This window comes from Oryctolagus cuniculus, chromosome 20 (assembly GCF_964237555.1).
Source record: "Oryctolagus cuniculus chromosome 20, mOryCun1.1, whole genome shotgun sequence".
NCBI classification, from domain to species: Eukaryota; Metazoa; Chordata; class Mammalia; order Lagomorpha; family Leporidae; genus Oryctolagus; species Oryctolagus cuniculus.
The window spans coordinates 7650760-7669238 of NC_091451.1; the positions used below are offsets into that span (position 1 = coordinate 7650760).

Sequence of the window (18479 nt, forward strand, 5' to 3'; positions counted from 1 at the left end):
ATAAGGTGAACTTTCATACCACCAAATGAATGAGAATTAAATTCCCATGGAAAACTCTACTTCATTCTTTTGGTTTGTTTTGCAGTCTTTACTCCTCATTCCCAAGAAAGATTGAAAAAATGTTTCATGTGCAGATGTCACGTGCCCGCCTCTTTCTGCTGATCTTCACTAACTTAATACTATTTCTTTCTTTTTCCTTTTTGTTTTTTAAAGATTTACTTATTTATTTGAAAGGCAGGGTTACAGAGAGGCAGAGGTAGAGAGAGAGAGAGAAGGCTCTTCCATCTGCTAGTTCACTCCCCAGATGGCATCAATTGGCTGGAGCTGCACTGGTCCCAAACCAGGAGCTTCTTCTGTGTCTCTCTTCTGCATCTCCCACGCAGGTGCAGGGGACCTGGGCCATCTTCTACTGCTTTCCCAGACCATAACAGAGAGCTGGATCGGAAGTGGAGTAGCCGGGTCTTGAACTGGTATCCATATGGGATGCCGGCACTGCATGCCACAGCTTTACCTGCCACACCACAGGCCAGCCCCAACTTAATGCCGTTTCAGTGGAATTCCTGAGGAGAGTTTAACTAGTAGTGCATGCCTTCATTGTGTCAAAAGGAAGGATTTTGAAGACTGTCAGTGACAGCTGCAGTGGCTATCAAGAGATCATGAATGCATTTGTTCCTCTCTTCTGAGACAGAAAATAAGGGCTTGTCTTAGCTTGTCAATTGTTACTAAAAATAGCTGACATTACAGTACTTCTGATGGAGGATTTTAGGGATAATCAATAAGATAATTTTATCCTAGAGCAGTAGGAAGCCTTAGGAAAGTGCCTTGTATGGTTCACCACCTTTAAGCACTTAAGGTAGAATCATCCCCATTAGACAGCATTCAAAGTGTGTTGCAGATTGAACAGGAATCAGTTTGGGATCATTGGAGTAGACTGCCGATAATAAACTACTAAGGACAAAGCTCTCTGGGATTCTGCCTCATTATGTTACAAATTCTATTTCTGTTTCAGGTGAACTTTTCTCTTTCCAATAATATGGGAGATTTAAGAGGCAGATTATGAGTACTAACACGTAAGATACTCTCATAGACAGCAGGTTTGAGTAATTTGATGCATCTTCTCTGGGAAACAATTTGTCAAGAGCAATAAAAGTGTTTTTAATGTTTATCCACTAATTTGCTTGTGATAATCTGTGCTTAGATGATCTGAAACAGGTACAAAGGTATTTGATGTAATTTGATTTATGAAAGGAATAAATGGAAATCTTGATATCTAATTATAGGATAATGGTTTAGTTAATTTTGTTACAACCATATGATGGAATAGATTGCAGTGATTACAATTATGTTTTGAAGTCCATACTTTATGGCATAGGAATTAATTTTAATATGATATTGAGCAATTACAGCAAGTAATACAATTTGAGAATCAAGTTTTACAAAAACTATATATACACACATAAATAAGTGTAAGTAATGGAAAAGTTTTATTTTCTCCTTAATGTTTTTTGCTTTTCCATATTTTGTATAATTGATATTAATATATTTTGGGTATATACAAAGAACGAGTAGGAGATAGGATAAAGTCTGTTTTCTTTGTCTATGCAATCATTTTATGAGAGAATATTGACTTAACACCTGGTTTTTTATGCTCATTATCACATTTAGACTCCCTCTTCCAAGGCTCTGCAACATTACTGTTATCTTAATGGATAAAGGACTTGAAGGAACCCGTGTCACATTTATTAGATATTCACATTATGCTAATACCTAGTTCAAGTCCTTTTTTCAAAATTTTTATTAACATAAAGAGAACAGATTTCATGCATTTTATGGGAACACTTCTAAGAAAATAACCGTACTTCTCTCCCTCCCCATCCATCCCTCAAGCCCCTACTTCTCTTCTTTTCTTTTTCCCTACTTTTGCACACATAATTTAGTCCACTCTATTATCACAGGTTTAATTCAGCAGTAGCCATAATGCACAACAAGTAAAAAGTGGGAAGGCCACAGTGCCACAGGACTATAAACAAGGGCCAACAATGACCATCATATCACAAGATGTCCATTACATTCACTATACATTTTTTCATATTCTATATGAACTTCCACATATCAAAGAAAACATACACAATTTATTGTCTTGGATCTGACAAATTTCACTAAGTATAATGGTTTCCAGGTGCATCATTTTGCTGCAAAAGATGAAATTCCATTCTTTTTTATGGCTGAGTAGTATTCCATAGTGTATATACATCAAGTTTTCTTTATCCAGTCATCAGGTGATGGACATCTGGGTTGATTCCATATCTGAACTATTGTGAATTGAGCTGCGATAAACACGGGGATACAGATAACACTTTCATATGCTGATTTCATTTACTTTGGGGGTAAATTCCCAGGAGTAGGAGGGCTGGGTCATATGATAGATCTATTTTCAGATTTCTGAGGAATCCCCATTCTGTCTTCTATAAGGGTTTCACTAGTTGACGTTCCCACCAACAGTATGTTAGGATACCTTTTCCCCACATCCTCACCAGCATTTATTGTTTTTTGATTTTGGAGTGGTAACCCTTTTAACTGGCGTGAGGTGAAATCTCATTGTGGCTTTTATTTAGATTTCCCTGATGGTTAATAATCCTGAGTATTTTTTCATGTGTCTGTTGACCATTTGTATTTAATACTTTGAGAAATGCTTATTCATGTCAACTGCCCATTTCCTAATTAGGTTGTTTAATTTATTGTTGAGTTTTTTAGCTCTTTATAGATTCTTCATATTACTCCTTTATCAATAATTGCATAGTTTCCAAATATTTTCTCCCATTCTGTGGGTTGCCTTTTCACATTGTTTAGTGTTTCCTTTGTAATGTGGAAGCTTCTTAGTTTGATGCAATCCCATCTATTTTTTTGTTTTATTTCCATTGCTTCTGGGATCTTTCCCAAGAACACATTGCCTATGAGAATGTCTTGCAGAGTGTCCCCAATGTTTTCTTCTAATAATTTGATGGTATTGGATGATAGATTTAGATTCTTGGTTTGATTTTTGCATAAGGTGTAAAGTATGGTTTTTTTTTTCAATTTCTGAATGTGTAGATCCAATTTTCCCAACATCATATGTTGAACAGACTCTTTGTTCTCCAGGGATAGATTTTAGCACATTTGTCAATGATTAGTAAGTTGTAGATGTGTAGATTAGTTTTAGGAGTTTTTATTCTGTTCCATTGGTGTACCTGTCTATTTTTGTGCCAGAATCAAGCTGTTTTGATTATAAATGCCCTGTAGTATGTCATAAAATGTGGTATTGTGTTGTCTCTGGTTTGATTTTTGTTGCTGTAGATTGCTTTAGCTATTTGTGGTCTCTCATGTTTCCGTATCAATTTTAGCATAGTTTTTTTCTATATCTAAGAAGAATGTTGATGACATTTTGATTGAAATTACACGAGAATGTAAACTGTTTTGGGGAGTATGAACAGTTTGATGACATTAATTCTTACAATCCATAAACATAAAAGATTTTTCAAATTTTTGTTCCTTCTATTTCTCTCTTTAATTTTTTTAAAATTTTTGTTGTAGACATCTTTCACATTCTTGATTAAATTTATTCCAAGGTATTTAAATTTTTTGTCACTATTTTTAATGTTAATATTGTTAATAAATTGTTTGTCAGCCATTTGTATAAACAAAGGCTATTGACTTTTGTGTGTTGATTTTATATTTTGAAACTTTACCAAGCTCTTATGAGTCCAGTGTTCTCTTAGTACAGTCTTTTAGTTTCTCTCTATATAGGATCATGTCATCTGCAAATAGTTTTTTTTTTTTTTAATTTGAGAGGTAGAGTTACAGACAGTGAGAGGGAGAAACAGAGAGAAAGGTCCTCATTCCGTTGGTTCACTCCCCAGAGGGCCACAACGGCCGGAGCTGTGCTGATCTGAAGCCAGGAGTCAGGAGCTTCCCCAGTCTCCCACACTGGTGCAGGGACCCAAGGACTTGAGCCATCTTCTTACTACTTTCTCAGGCCATAGCAGAGAGCTGGATTGAAAGAGGAGCAGCCGGGACTAGAACTGGCACCCACATGGGATGCTGGCACCACAAGTGGAGGATTAACTCACTGCACCACTGCGTCAGCCCTGTCATCTATAAAAAGGGATAATTTGACTTATTCTTTCCAGTTTGTATCCTTTTGATTATTCTTCTTGCCCAATAGCTCTGGATAAACTTCTAGAACTATATTGGATAGCAATGGTGACAGTGAACATTCTTGTCTGGCTCCGGATCTCAGTGGAAATGCATCCAACTTTTCACCATTCAATAAGATGCTGACTGTGTGCATGTCATAAATTTGCTTAAGGTTTTTTTTTTTTATCATGAAAGGATTTTGTATTTTAGCAGATGCTTTTTCTGCATCTATTGAGAAAATCATATTTCTTTTATTCTTCAATTTGTTTTGTGATGTAACATATTTATTGATTTTTGTATGTTGAACCATCCGGATTTACCAAGGATAAATCCCTCTTGGTCCAGGTGAATGATCTTTCTGATGTGTTGTTGGATTTAACTAGCTCATATTTTGTTGATGATTCAGGGATATTGATCTATAGTTATCTTTTTTGTATCTTACTCTGGTTTGGAATTTAAGATAATTCTGGTTTCATGAAAGGAGTTTGGGAAGATTCCCTCCCTTTCAATTGTTCTAAATAGTTTGAGAAAAATTGGAATTAGTTATTCCTTAAATGTCTGGTAGAGCTCAGCAGTGAAGCAATCCAGTCCCAGGCTGTTCTTTGTTGGGAAGGTCTTTATCCCTGATTCAAGTCTGTCTTTGTATTAGTCAGTTTAGATTTTCTGTCTTCATGACTCAGTTTTAGTAAATTGTATATATCTAGAAATCTGTCTATTTCTTCTAGATTTTCCAATTTGTTGGCATACAGCTGTCTGTAGTAACTCTAGATCATTCTTTTTATTTCTGTAGTATCCATTGTAATGTCTTTTTTGGATCTCTGATTTTATTAATTTAGGTCTTCTCTTCTACCCCAACCCCCCTTTTTCTTGGTTAGTTAGCCCAATGGTGTATCAGTTTGTTTATTTTTTTAAAAAACCAACTTTCATTTCACTGATATTCTCTGTAATTTTTTTCCAATTTTGTTTATTTTTCTCTAATTTTAGTTATTTCTTTCCTCCTACTAAGTTGGGGTTTGGTTCTTGTTTTTCTTGGTGCTCAAGGTGAATTGTTAGGTCATTTATTTAATGTCTTTCCAATCTCTTGATTTGGGCACTATAAACTCCCCCTCTTAACACTGCTTTTGTTGTGCCCCATATGTTTTTATATGTTGTGTTGTCATCTTCATTCATTTCTAAGAATTGTTTATTTCTCTTTTAATTTCTTCTGTGACCTACTGTTAATTCAGGAGCATGTTATTCAAGCTCCATTTGTTTGCATGTTTTCTAGAGTTACTTATGTTGTTAATTTCCAGCTTCATTCTATTGTTTTCAGAAAAGCTAAATGGCATGATTTCAATTTTTTTTTTAATTTCTTGAGACTTACTTTATGTCCTAACATATGGTCTATCTTAGAGGAAGTTCCTTGCACTGATGAGAAGAATGTGTATTCTGCAACTGTGGGGTGAAATATTCTATCGATTTCTATTAGATCCTTTTGGTTCATAGTATAGATTAGCTCTGTTGTTTATTGATTTTTTAAATATAGTTGATATGTCCATTGATGAAACTGGATTGTTGAAGTCCCCCATTATTATTGTATTGGAGTCTGTCTCTCCTTTTAGGTCCACTAACATTTGTTTTTAATAGCCTAGTGCCTTGGCTTTGAGTGCACATGCATTTAATATAGTCACATCTTCCTAATGAATTGATCCCTTAATCATAATATAATGCCCTTGTCTCTTTTAACAGATTTTGTTTAAAAGTCTATTTTGTCCAATATTAGGATGGTTACATCTGCTCTTTTTTGCTTTCCATGAGCATGGACTATCTTTTTCCATCTTTTCACTCAGTGTGTGTATATCTTTGTTGGTGAGGTGTGTTTCTTGTAGGCAGCAAATATATGTGTCTTGTTTTTTAATCCTTTCATCCAATCCATGTCTTTAAATTGGAGAATTTAGGCCATTTACATTCAAGGTTATTGTTGATAATTAATGACTTGTTCCTACCATTTTTCCATAAATATTACTATTGTTGTCTTTGGATTTCCTGTGTACTTTCACTAGGAAATTGTCTGCCTTTGCTTCTTTCCTAATGATGAATATTTTCTCTGTTTCTGTGTATAGCACATCCTTAAGTATCATTTGTAAGGTTGGATGAGTGGTGATAAATTTTTTCAATCTCTTTTGGAAGGTCTTTATTTCACCTTCATTTGTATATGAGAGTTTTACTTTGCCGGTTACAGTGTTCTGGGTTGACAGTATTTTTTTAGGACTTGAATTATATTTCTCCATTCTCTCCTAGCCTGTAGGGTTTTTGATGAGAAAACTGCTGTTAGTCTAATTGGAGGCCCTCTAACAGTAACTGGTGTTCCTCTCATGTATGTTTTAAAATCTTTTCTTTATGTTTTACTTTTGAAATTTTGGATATAATATGTTATAGTGAGGATCTTTTCTGATCATGTCTATTAGGAGTTCTTTTCATACACGAGAACTTGTAAGATGGATTTCCCTTAAGAAACAGTAATGGGATATAAACATTTTATCAAAGAATACCGTGTGTGTTTACTAACATATTCAATTATCCAATCCCCTTGTTGAAACTGAAATGAAAATGCTTCGAAATTTGGACAAATTTTCAGTGAAATAGTGGCTGTTTTGTTTGGTAATGGGACATTAGTGGTTTCCTAATGAGTAAACCATAGATTTGATTAATTGAATTTAAGTAAATTTTAGAAACCAGTATTTATACTTTTAATATTAAGCCAAGAACCAGAAAACACCAGAGGATACCATATTTTATCCTTTTTTCCTCATTGAGCTTTATTTAGTAGCATGGCTTAACAACTGGAGCTTAAGCAATTTGGTCTTTGCTAGAAATTTGTTGATAGAACATATGGTATTTGTCCCTTTGGGACTGGCTTATTTCACTCAGCATGATGTGTTCCAGATTCCTCCATTTTGTTGCTAATGACTGGATTTCGTTGTTTCTTACTGCGGTATAGTATTCTAAAGAGTACATATCCCATAATTTCTTTATCCAGTCTACCGTTGATGGGCATTTAGGTTGGTTCCAGGTCTTAGCTATTGTGAATTGAGCTGCAATAAACATTAGGCTGCAGACCGCTTTTTTGTTTGCCAATTTAAATTCCTTTGGGTAAATTCCAAGGAGTGGGATGGCTGGGTCGAACAGTAGGGTTATATTCAGGTTTCTGAGGAATCTCCAGACTGATTTCCATAGTGGCTTGACCAGAGGGCTTCCATAGCCTTGGAAACTCATGACTGGTGCATAGGGAGATTACTGATGCCATAGACAGGAGTGTCAATTGGTAAAGTCAACAACAGGAGTCACTGTGCACTTACTCCTCATGTAGGATCTCTGTCCTTAATGTGCTGTGCATTGAGATTTAATGCTATAACGAGTACTCAAACAATATATTTCACTTTGTGTTTCTATGGGGGCGCAAACTGTTGAAATCTTTACTTAATGCATACTAAACTGATCTTCTGTAAAAAAAAAAAAAAAAAAAAAAAAAAGAAACTATCAACTCCCAACTTGACTCTCACTGGGATTAAACATGACAATAGGTCTGATCTGATTTCATCATCATTAAAAAAAAAATCATCTATTATTTTTCACTTTATGTTTCTGTGTGGGAGCAAACTGTTGAAATCCTTACTTAATGTATACTAAGCTGATCTTCTGTATATTAAGATAATCGAAAATGAATCTTGATGTGAATGGAAGGGGAGAGGGAGCGGGAAAGGGGAGGGTTGTGGGTGGGAGGGAAGGTATGGGGGGGAAGCCATTGTAATCCATTATTCGTACTTTGGAAACTTATATTCATTAAATAAATAAATAAAAAAAAAAGAAATTTGTTGATAGAATTTGAGAAAATCCCTTAAAATTTATGAGATATATGTACCTTCTCTGTAAAATGGGTATTGGACTAAGAACTGTGAGATTTCTCAAATTGTGCCAAAATAGAAACTCCAGGGAAACAGGAACCTTAGAGTGTTTGCTCCTGGGTCTGGAGACCTTGCATAGTGCTAGGCACACATAACCAGTGCTGTTTAACTGTGAGTTCAATGAATGAACGTGTGCTGTGGAAACCTGCTTCCTGGACGACAGAGCTTGTCCCAGCATAATTCTGCCTGTGTCTGTTTTATAGGCTGCACGTAAACAGCCTTCTATGCTTGGTTTGGTCTTTGGGTTTACTTGGTGGGAAAGCTAGCCATCACTTACCCTAAGAAAGCAGAGATAACATGATCATATGAGGGTATTAAAAGATTTGTGGAAAATGTAATTAAAAGATGGAGTTATTTTGATGTAAAATTTTTTGGAAATCCACGCATATCAGAGGTCTCTAAAGAGTTCATGGAAAATGTATGTTATGAAAAATCTATGAATGGATTTCAGGTTTTTTGTACCAAAATAAACTTTCCATTCTATACTTCCATGAACTTTTTGAATTACTCTGGTATTTGTGTTTTATAGGAAAGGACATCTGGTGTAGAGGTTAAGATGCAAGTTGGGACACTGCATCCCATATGGAAATGCCTAGGTTTGGGTCCCAGCTCTGCTTCCAATTCCAGCTTCCTGCTAATGAGCACCATGGGAAGTAGCAGACGATGGCTCAAGTACTTGAGTCCCTGCTACCCATGTGGGATAGCTACATTGAGTTCCTGGTTTCGGGCTTCTATCTAGCACAATATCAGTTGTTACAGGCATTTGGAGAGTGAACTAGTGGATGGGAGATCTCCATCTCTCTGACTCTCTCTGCTTTTCAAATAACAGTAAACAAGTAAATAAAAATTTTAGTGTTTTACTAAAATTTTTCTAATCGCAGCATTGAGGTTCAGTTTTTGGAGCCTGAGGATTATCTGTTACCTCTCAATCTTGGATTTTATGAATATCATAAGTAATAGAAAAATATTTCATTTACCAGACCAAGGCATTCATTGGTTTTCAGGGTTTGTTTGCAGAATTGGCAAAGATGATTCCTTATGCATTGCCATAGCTCTTCCAAAGAGAAAATTTATTGCTCATCTTAATTAAAAATTTACTTTATTAGCATTCTGACATGAGGATGAAATAAATAATCAGCTATGGAGATAAACATAAGTCATTTAAACCTGAATGTTTTTACTGAAATGTAATTTCAGTAAATTGTAACTATGAGACACACATTAGAGAATTTATACACAAGAGATTAGATATGAAATCCAAGGCAGAGTATATTAAAATGGAGACAAAAGGCCAGGTATGAGAGTTATTCTGAATGACAGTTTTATTCTGTCACTTAAAATTAAAATTTTCTTTGCTTATGATGGTTATTAGTGCCTTCATTTCCAGACTGAATGACATTGTATTTGTATTTCTGTCACAATCACACCATGTCAGATACATACTCTATGTGAGGATGGAGAGGGAGTTTGCCATTTTATAGCATCTGGACATAAGGCTATACCATCAATCAAAATAAATAATATCCTAAGTGGAGTGAACCAACAAAGAAAGATGCACTAGAAATGGAATATAAATCCTCCTTTCATATGCCAATTACAAGATAATATTGCAGACACTGGAATATTTCATTTGCAATATGAATCCCAGAAGAAATAATTAAAGGATATAAAATGACTATTACCAAAATGAATCTAAAACAATAAAAGTTCTCTATTGTAAATGGCTGGAAACTGACAGTGCATTTCCTCATCAAGCTATTCAGTGTTAAGGCTTATGGTTGATACTTCAAAAGATTTGTGGGAAAATGAAGTTAAAAGATAACTTTATTTTGGTTCAAAAATGTTGAAATCAGTGTTTTTCAATAATACATGTTTTTTATGTACTTTTGGAAGAAAGTATGTGTGGATTTCTAAAGTTTTTTTACCAAAATGAACATTATTTAATTCAATTTTCCATGAACTTTTTGAAGTACCCTCATGTGTATATATATATTTATTATTTTTGACTTTCCTAGAGCTAATTTCATTTTTAACTTGAGAAAAACATTAATATTTTCCACTGCTTAATATACCTACAGATTCATATTGATATATAATTCTCTTAATTCTGTCTGTATCAAACAGCCCAGGTGAGACTACAGATGTAGAAAGTGCAATACGGGAATTGCTTTTGCAGAGAGCTGACGCAACAATAAACTCTGTAAGAACACACATGTTCGGCCGGCGCCGGGGCTCACTAGGTTAATCCTCCGCCTTGCGGCGCCGGCACACCGGGTTCTAGTCCCGGTCGGGGCACCGGATTCTGTCCCGGTTGCCCCTCTTCTAGGCCAGCTCTCTGCTGTGGCCAGGGAGTGCAGTGGAGGATGGCCCAAGTGCTCCTGCCATCGGATCAGCGCGGTGCGCTGGCTGCGGTGGCCATTGGAGGGTGAACCAACGGCAAAGGAAGACCTTTCTCTCTCTCTCTCTCTCTCACTGCCCACTCTGCCTGTCAAAAAAAAAAAAAAAAAAAGAACACACATGTTCAACAAGGAGACAAAATAAAAGCTATTTATTCAGCACTCGCTGTGTGCCAGGCTGAAGCAGCCTAAACTCATGTCCTTTCATTTAATTCCTGTGCTGAGCCTACGATAGACTACATCATTGTCCGCGTTTCACAGACGCAGTTCTGGGAGATTAAGTAACTTGCTCTGGGTTTTGGAGGGTGCAAGTGATAGATCTGAATCCAGACTCACATCCTCTTAGGCTGATCTTTATGCTACCCCTCCGTCACACCTGAGGACTCGGAGACAGCACGTGTTCCCTAATTACCTTAGCCACGTCCCTGTCACAGCATATTTTTCATTGTTTTTTAATTGTCCTTTTATTGTGAATTTCCTTGGCTTCTGTGTTGGCTCCTTTAAAGCAGACAGTGTGTTATTCTTTTTAGTTCCAGGGATTTAACATAGCCGTGAAACCCATAGCAGAAACTCAATAAGTGTCCACAGATGACTAATTTTGTACAAAACCACTAAAGGTAATATATTAAAGAATATTAAATTATTATGCAAAATAACTAATGTGGACCAAAGCACCTATTGCTTCTAGAGTTATTAGGCATTCCTTTCCTCAAAGATGAAATTTGTTTCAGAAAGGTAAGTGAGTTGGCAGCTGCTGCCTCCAGGAATTTGAGGGGTATGAAAATAAAAACCCACGGACGTAATTAAGTGATATGAAATACTGTGTACAATGTTAGGAAACCTTTAGAGAAGGGATACTGAAGTTATAACTTAATTAATGGTTTTTAAATTTAAGTAAGACCGTCTTACCCATAGTGAGGCAACCAGTGTGCCATTGACAGTGGGTCCAAAAATGAAAGAAGCAGTCAAGGGAATATTTCAAGCCTCAGGTAATTTTTTAGAGGTTAAAGTGCAATTAAGCACAGGAAAGGAAAGTGTTTTATGCTAAACATTATGTGAGGGAAAATCAACTTAGTCAGCTTCGAGGGATCTAAGTCCTATCGGAGAAGAACATTTCTGATGAGAGGGAGTCGTTCACCAAGGGAGCTGGAGGATTCTAAATGAGTGGGCATGTACTTCTTCTTCTTCTTTTTTTTTTTTTTTTTTTTTTTTTTTGACAGGCAGAGTGGACAGTGAGAGAGAGACAGAGAGAAAGGTCTTCCTTTGCCGTTGGTTCACCCTCCAATGGCCGCCACAGCTGGCGCACCGCACTGATCCGATGGCAGGAGCCAGGTACTTCTCCTGGTCTCCCATGGGGTACAGGGCCCAAGCACCTGGGCCATCCTCCACTGCACTCCCTGGCCACAGCAGAGAGCTGGCCTGGAAGAGGAGCAACCGGGACAGAATCCGGCGCCCCAACCGGGACTAGAACCCAGTGTGCCGGCGCCACAGGCGGAGGATTAGCCTAGTGAGCTGCGGCGCCGGCCGGGCACGTACTTCTTTAATGTGGATGATGCAGACGTCTGTAATCCACCTGGCTCCATGGTGTTCTGATTAAATGTGACTGTCATGTCCATTTTCATTTGGGTCTTTAGCTGCCCCGTTGGGAGCCACAGCCAAGAAAAGCTCTCTGCTCCTTTCCCTGTAACCACGATTCTACTGGTGCTCACTGTTGTCAAGGATGTCCAGAGCTTGCATTCTGCTACCGCCCTTAGAGATCTGGAGGAGCCGGGACAGCACTGTGGCGTAGCGGGTAAAGACGCCGCCTGCAGTGCCGGCACCCCATATGGGCGCAGTTTGAGTCCCAGCTGCTCCACTTCCAATCCAGCTCTCTGCTATAGCCTGGGAAAGCAGTGGAGGATGGCCCAAGTCCTTGGGCCTCTGCACCTGAATAGGAGACCTAGACGAGGCTCCTGATGCCTGGCTTTGGGTTGGCCCAGCTCCAGCCATTGCGGCCACTTGGGGAGTGAACCAGCAGATGGAAGATTCTCTCTCTCTCTCTCTCTCTCTCTGCTTCTCCTTCTCTCTCTGTGTTAACTCTGACTTCCAAGTAAATAAATAAATATTAAAAAAGAAAGAAATCTGGAGGAGCCAAAGATGGCTCAGCAAGGACTCCTGCAAACTAATGCTGACATACCTGGGTGCAGCACACCCTTTCCTGGACCTTTGCCAGGAATGAATGTGTTTGTAGGAGGAAAATCGTTCCACGAGACTAAAACACCTCTAGAGTGGAGTTATATCAACCAGCTAACATGTCAAGCTGTCCCAGAGGGCTTTTGTTGATTTGCTTTCTGACACCTGGCTGATATGACTCCATTCCCAATGTGGCCTAAACACCACAGTTCTGAATTTGGATTCAGTTATGAAAAAATCGGCAAGAGTTGAGTGAAGGCTGTTGCCCTGTTTTCCTTAGCTCTTTGATGAAATGACATAAGACTTTCTCCTGATACCCTTCTTGACCCCTACCACTGGTGGGGAGCCCCTTCTTCTGAAAGCAGTTGCCATGGTGTTGTGTCCTAACAGTGCAAGTCAGCGCATCTCAGGGGATTGTCGCTCCCAGAGCAGAGCTGGGTCTTGTCAACATTGCCTGCCCAGCTCCTCCACGGGGTGCAGCAGACATAGTCCCCATCAATAAATATTTGTCGGACGATGGACGAGCTCTCATTTCTTTTTTTTTTTTTTTTTAAGTGAAATCTCTCCCTCTTGCTTACCCACCTCTCACTTTTCTTCAGGTCCTCTCCATCTGTCCCAAGGACATGAGAGCGGATATCTGTGTCCACCTGAACAGGAAGGTCTTCAATGAGCACCCTGCATTCCGACTGGCCAGCGACGGGTGTCTGCGTGCCCTGGCGGTGGAGTTCCAGACCATCCACTGTGCTCCCGGCGATCTCATTTACCACGCCGGGGAAAGCGTGGACGCCCTGTGCTTCGTCGTGTCTGGATCCTTGGAAGTCATCCAGGATGACGAGGTGGTGGCTATTTTAGGTACTGTGAACTTTCCTCATGTAGTAGCGAAAGGGATGTTGCTTCTCAGCTTTTGGAACAGAAGTCTGTTCCGGTGGCTTTGGCAGTAGGGTCACGAATGGGATGATGTAGGAAAACAGCGTGCGGGATGACTGTGGGGGGAATAACCTATGGTGTTAGCTCCAGGGGGCAGAGGAGCCTGTTTAATCCACCCTTTCCTTTGGAGAGAGGCCCTCTCGGAAGCCCAGAAGAGCTAAGTGACCTGCCTGGGTAGTGAGTGAGTGAGTTAGGGTCTCAGCACAAATGCCTGACTACAGTGTGTCTTTTTCTCATCACTGTGGACCTAAGTAATGAGCTTATTAGGAGCAATAAGAGCCACTGAGTCTTCCCCATTATATGACTGTGATCATAACACAAGTAAATGCAACTGAGGCTGACAAAGTTGATTCTGTTCATCCATATTCGTACATCAGGGAATTATTTGGCTCATGGTAAGTCCATCCTAAAATTCAGAGACCCGGCAGGTAGTTGTACTCAGAACAAGGACAAGGCAGTGACAATGCATGTAATGATGATTCTCTAAAAATGTGTATTTGTGGGTCGTTTAAGATATATGAATATCATGCTAAAAATTACACAAATTGCTTAATGACCCTTAAGATCATTTTCTGCTCAGATTTCTGCAGCAGGTTCTTAAATTCCATGTAGAAAGAAAAGGAAGAAATAATGAAGTCAGAAGAGAACCATCCATTATTTTTTTCTTGGGTAAAATAAGTTAGAATTGCAGGATGTCTTCTCCATTTTGATCACATTTTTCATGGCTTGTGTCTCATGAAAAATGAGCTCAATTTTTAAACTATTGGATTTTTAGCCACCGAGGTCAACCTACCATGGCTTGAATGCCACTTACTCTTTTAAGTAAAACAGTGACTGATGGATTTTTGAAACTGCAAAAGCAAAATCCAACAGAAAAATGAAAAACTGATTTCAAAAAGCACAATTACTTGGAAAAGACAGAATTGAGAATCCAGAAGAAATGACCCTTCACAGGAAAACAGGTTCTCTAAAAATTGTGAGTTATAGAAAATGGTTCAGGGTTGCTATTGACAAAACATCACGGTTTATAAGCCTTTATTTAACTCTTATAAATAATATTGCTGTTATAAATTCTGTTTTTTAAAGATTTATTTATATATTTGAAAGTCAAAATTAGACACACACACACACACACACACGGAAAGAGAAAGAGATCTTCCATCCACTGGTTCACTCTCTAATGGCCACAATGGCTAGGGCTGGGTGAAGCCAAAGCCCAGAGTGAGGAGCTTCATCTGTGTCTCCTGTGTGGGTGCAGCTCTTGGGCCATCTTCCGTTGCTTTCTCAGGAGCATTAGCAAGGAACTAGCTTGGAGGTAGAGCAGCCAGGACATGAGCCAGCGTTCATATAGGATGCTGGCATCTCAAACAGCAGCTTTACCCACTATGTCAAAACTCCAGCCCCAAATTTCTATTTCTATATTTTTTTTTTTTGCAAGAAAAATACAACGCTGGGTGTGGCTAGTGCTAGTTAGTGCTTGTTCTGCTTTATTTACTATAGTATAAGAGAGTTAATCCTTCATAAAAATACACATTTTACCAGAGCAGTCTATACCACAAGCATTCTTAGTTGCTTAAAGAAGAGAATGAGGCCGGTGCCACGGCTCAATAGGCTAATCCTCTGCCTTGCGGCGCTGGCACACCGGGTTCTAGTCCCAGTTGGGGTGCCGGATTCTGTCCCAGTTGCCCCTCTTCCAGGCCAGCTCTCTGCTGTGGCCAGGGAGTGCAGTGGAGGATGGCCCAAGTGCTTGGGCCCTGCACCCCATGGGAGACCAGGAGAAGTACCTGGCTCCTGCCATCGGATTGGCGCGCTGTGCTGGCCGCAGCAGCCATTGGAGGGTGAACCAACAGCAAAGGAAGACCTTTCTCTCTGTCTCTCTCTCACTGTCCACTCTGCCTGTCAAAAAAAAAAAAAAAAAAAAAAAAAAAAAGAAGAAGAAGAAGAAGAGAATGAAACATGAATTACAAGCAGATGCGTTTTCTTTTCCTGAATGTGTCTGCCAATGGGGGGTTGGGGGGGGGGGAGAACAGGCGTCAGAGATACTACATGAACGTGCGTGTTGCTGAGATGAGCTGTGGGCTCCTTGTCGTATGCTTTGCCCCATTTTCTTCATTGCAGCTTCCCCTTGGTAACTCCCTTTGCAGAGAAGGTTGGAGAAAGCCTGGAGTACAGTGCCTCTGGGCTGGGTCAGCGCAAATGAGATCATTTGCTCAGCGACACAGACAAAATGCAATTTCCTTTCATTTTAAAATAAAATGGTAGCTGCTTTTGTCCAGTGACACAGTAAAAATGAACGCAAGGCTCCTGAGTGTGGGCCCGCTCTCATCGTCTCTCTGTCACATTTTATCTCTGGGAGTGTGTACTCTCGGTTCTTCATCTCAAAAATCTTTGGACTCAGAGACTTCATATCTTGGTTCAATGAGGCAAATGATATGAACAACTCTCTGGCAGCCTTTCTTCCTTTCTTTTTCCCCCTCCAGGCGTCTAAAAACAGACTCATTCAACAAAAACTCAAGCAAATTCATATGTTTTCAGATAGTCGGGATAGTTCAAATGTTTTTAAAAAGGAGGAAAACACTAACTTACCAGTGTCACTTCTGTTGTTTGGGTGGTTGTCCATGTCTTTCTTGTTTCCTGTTTTCTTCCTCATGTTCTAGTTTCTGGTAACTTAATGTTCAAATAATTGCAACTGTATGAAAAGTTGCAGAAATGACCAGGATGCAAAGGGTGATGCATGTGTATGTATGTGTTTGTGCATTTATTTATTTATTTGACAGGCAGAGTTAGTGAGAGAGAGAGAGAGAGAGAGTAAGGTCTTCCCTCCATTGGCTCACCCCTCAAATGGCCACCACAGCCGGCGCTGCGCCAATCCGAAGGCAGGAGCCAGGTGCTTCCTCCTGGTCTCTCATGTGGGTACAGAGGCCCAAGCACTTGGGCCATCCTCCACTGCACTCCCGGGCCACGGCAGAGAGCTGTCCTGGAAGAGGGCAATCGGGACTAGAACCTGGCGCCCATATATGATGCCAGCACTGCAGGCAGAGGATTAACCAAGTGAGCCACAGCGCCGGTCCCCTGTGTGCATTTTTAAAACTTAGATTCTACCCCATAGAGTAAGTTGGCTAGGTCTTCTGTACCTTTCTCGACCGTTTTGTTTTCTTGATTTGTCCTGTCCTGACAGTGCCATTTAAAGTATCTTATTAATGCATTTTATTTATGTCTCCTTCCTTTTCCTGTGGTTTATGCTTTATAATTTTTGCTGTGTGTCTTTGGTGCACAGATATCATAACTATTATATCTTCATTGTCAGCAGGAGCTTGTGGTGTTGCAATGTGTCCTCTTCAATGTATTCCATAGTTTTTATCTGTATGCTTTTTCTTTAAAGATTTATTTTATTTATTTAAAAGACAGAGTTACAGAAAGAGGTAGAGACACAGAGAGAGAGGTCTTCCATCCACTGGTTCACTCCCCAAATTGCTGCAGTTACTGGAGCTGAGCTGATCTGAAGCCAGGAGCCAAGAGATTTTTCCAGGTCTCCCACGTGGGTGCAGGGGCCCAAGGACCTGGGCCATCCTCTGCTGCTTTCCCAGGCACATCAACAAGGAGCTGGATCAGAAGTAGAGCAGCCGTGACTTGAACTGGCACCCGTATGGGATGCTGGTGCTGCAGATCGGGGCTTTTACCTGCTGCGCCACAGCACTGGCCCCGCCTGTATTCTTGAAAGGGTCAAAATAAATAAATAAATAAATAAATAAATAAATAAGATCCCTACGTCGGTCACATCTGAGGACAACTCAGAAATATGTGAGCTTGCCTGTGTTTGTGTGACAGGAAAAATAGATAGAACTTGGTATCTCTTATGCTGATTAATTTGTCCGTCGAAAGGTAGAGAAGGGAGGGCATTTTAAAATTAATCAAAATCTCTGAATCTAAAACTAGGTGCAGTGTCGTTGTTTTGGCTCCTTGCCTCTAAACAGTCTCTAGATAGGTACCTAATTCTGAAGTTTGTGAAAAGTTCTGAGGAGCTTAGTGAGTTAGTTCCGATGCAGCTAGTTATGGAAGGATAAACTATGTAGCCAACAAATACCTCCTGTCTAACACTGGAGAGTGGCTTCAAGATGTTTCTCTGGCTAGGGCAGGTGGGTCTAATTGCGGGTCGTGTCTTCTTCCTTCAGTTCTTACACCTCCACCTCTTTCTTGACTTTCCTACTTTTTATGAAATACAATGAATTCCAAATTAGGCCCGTGATGCATACATGTTATTTTATATTCTTTAACGTCTTTTTACTTTTTAGTTCCTACCCTATAATTACTTAATGTGAATGGGGTCCTTGGTGTGGTTGAAATAGCCAGATTACCTCTCCACTGCCTTGACAAGAATATTGTACCTGTCAAAGGATATAAAAATGCCGTTATAGACCTTGTCCTTAAGACATTGGTTTTGTTGCATTCAGATTTTATGTTTTTTGAGTGTTTGTTGATTGTTAGAATCATAAGATTAGAATTATTAAGCTCTGCGACTTCTGTCCAAAGTCTTTTGATTGTAGTTTCAAATTCCGAAAAGAACTCTACTTATTTATGTAGAGTTTAGATCAGGGAATTAAATTTTACTATGGCACCGGAAGGAGGAAGCATAAGTGATAAAGGATACACAGAAATTAAATGAACTTAAAAACATAATTTTTTGACGTGGTTTAAGATTCCATTTTGATTAGACTCTTATTTAAAGCTACATCTTTTGTAGACATCTGTGCATTAGTAAACTTTTTATTTATAATTCTCAAAATTCAGAACCTATTTTTTATTACAAATAGAAAAAAATCTGAGCTCTAAATGAATAATATTTGACTATTTTGAGAATCTGTGAAAA

At 39.1% G+C, this 18479-nt stretch overlaps 1 protein-coding gene across 2 annotated transcripts in view; it reads left to right on the forward strand.

The window, feature by feature from the left end:
• Positions 1-18479, forward strand: part of KCNH5 (potassium voltage-gated channel subfamily H member 5) — a 427923-nt gene that overhangs the window by 286402 nt on the left and 123042 nt on the right. For both annotated transcript variants that reach the window (XM_070065063.1, XM_017349345.3), the window contains exon 9: positions 13285-13537. In XM_070065063.1, coding sequence (XP_069921164.1) covers positions 13285-13537 — 253 coding nt within the window. The remainder of the gene's footprint in view (positions 1-13284; positions 13538-18479) is intronic.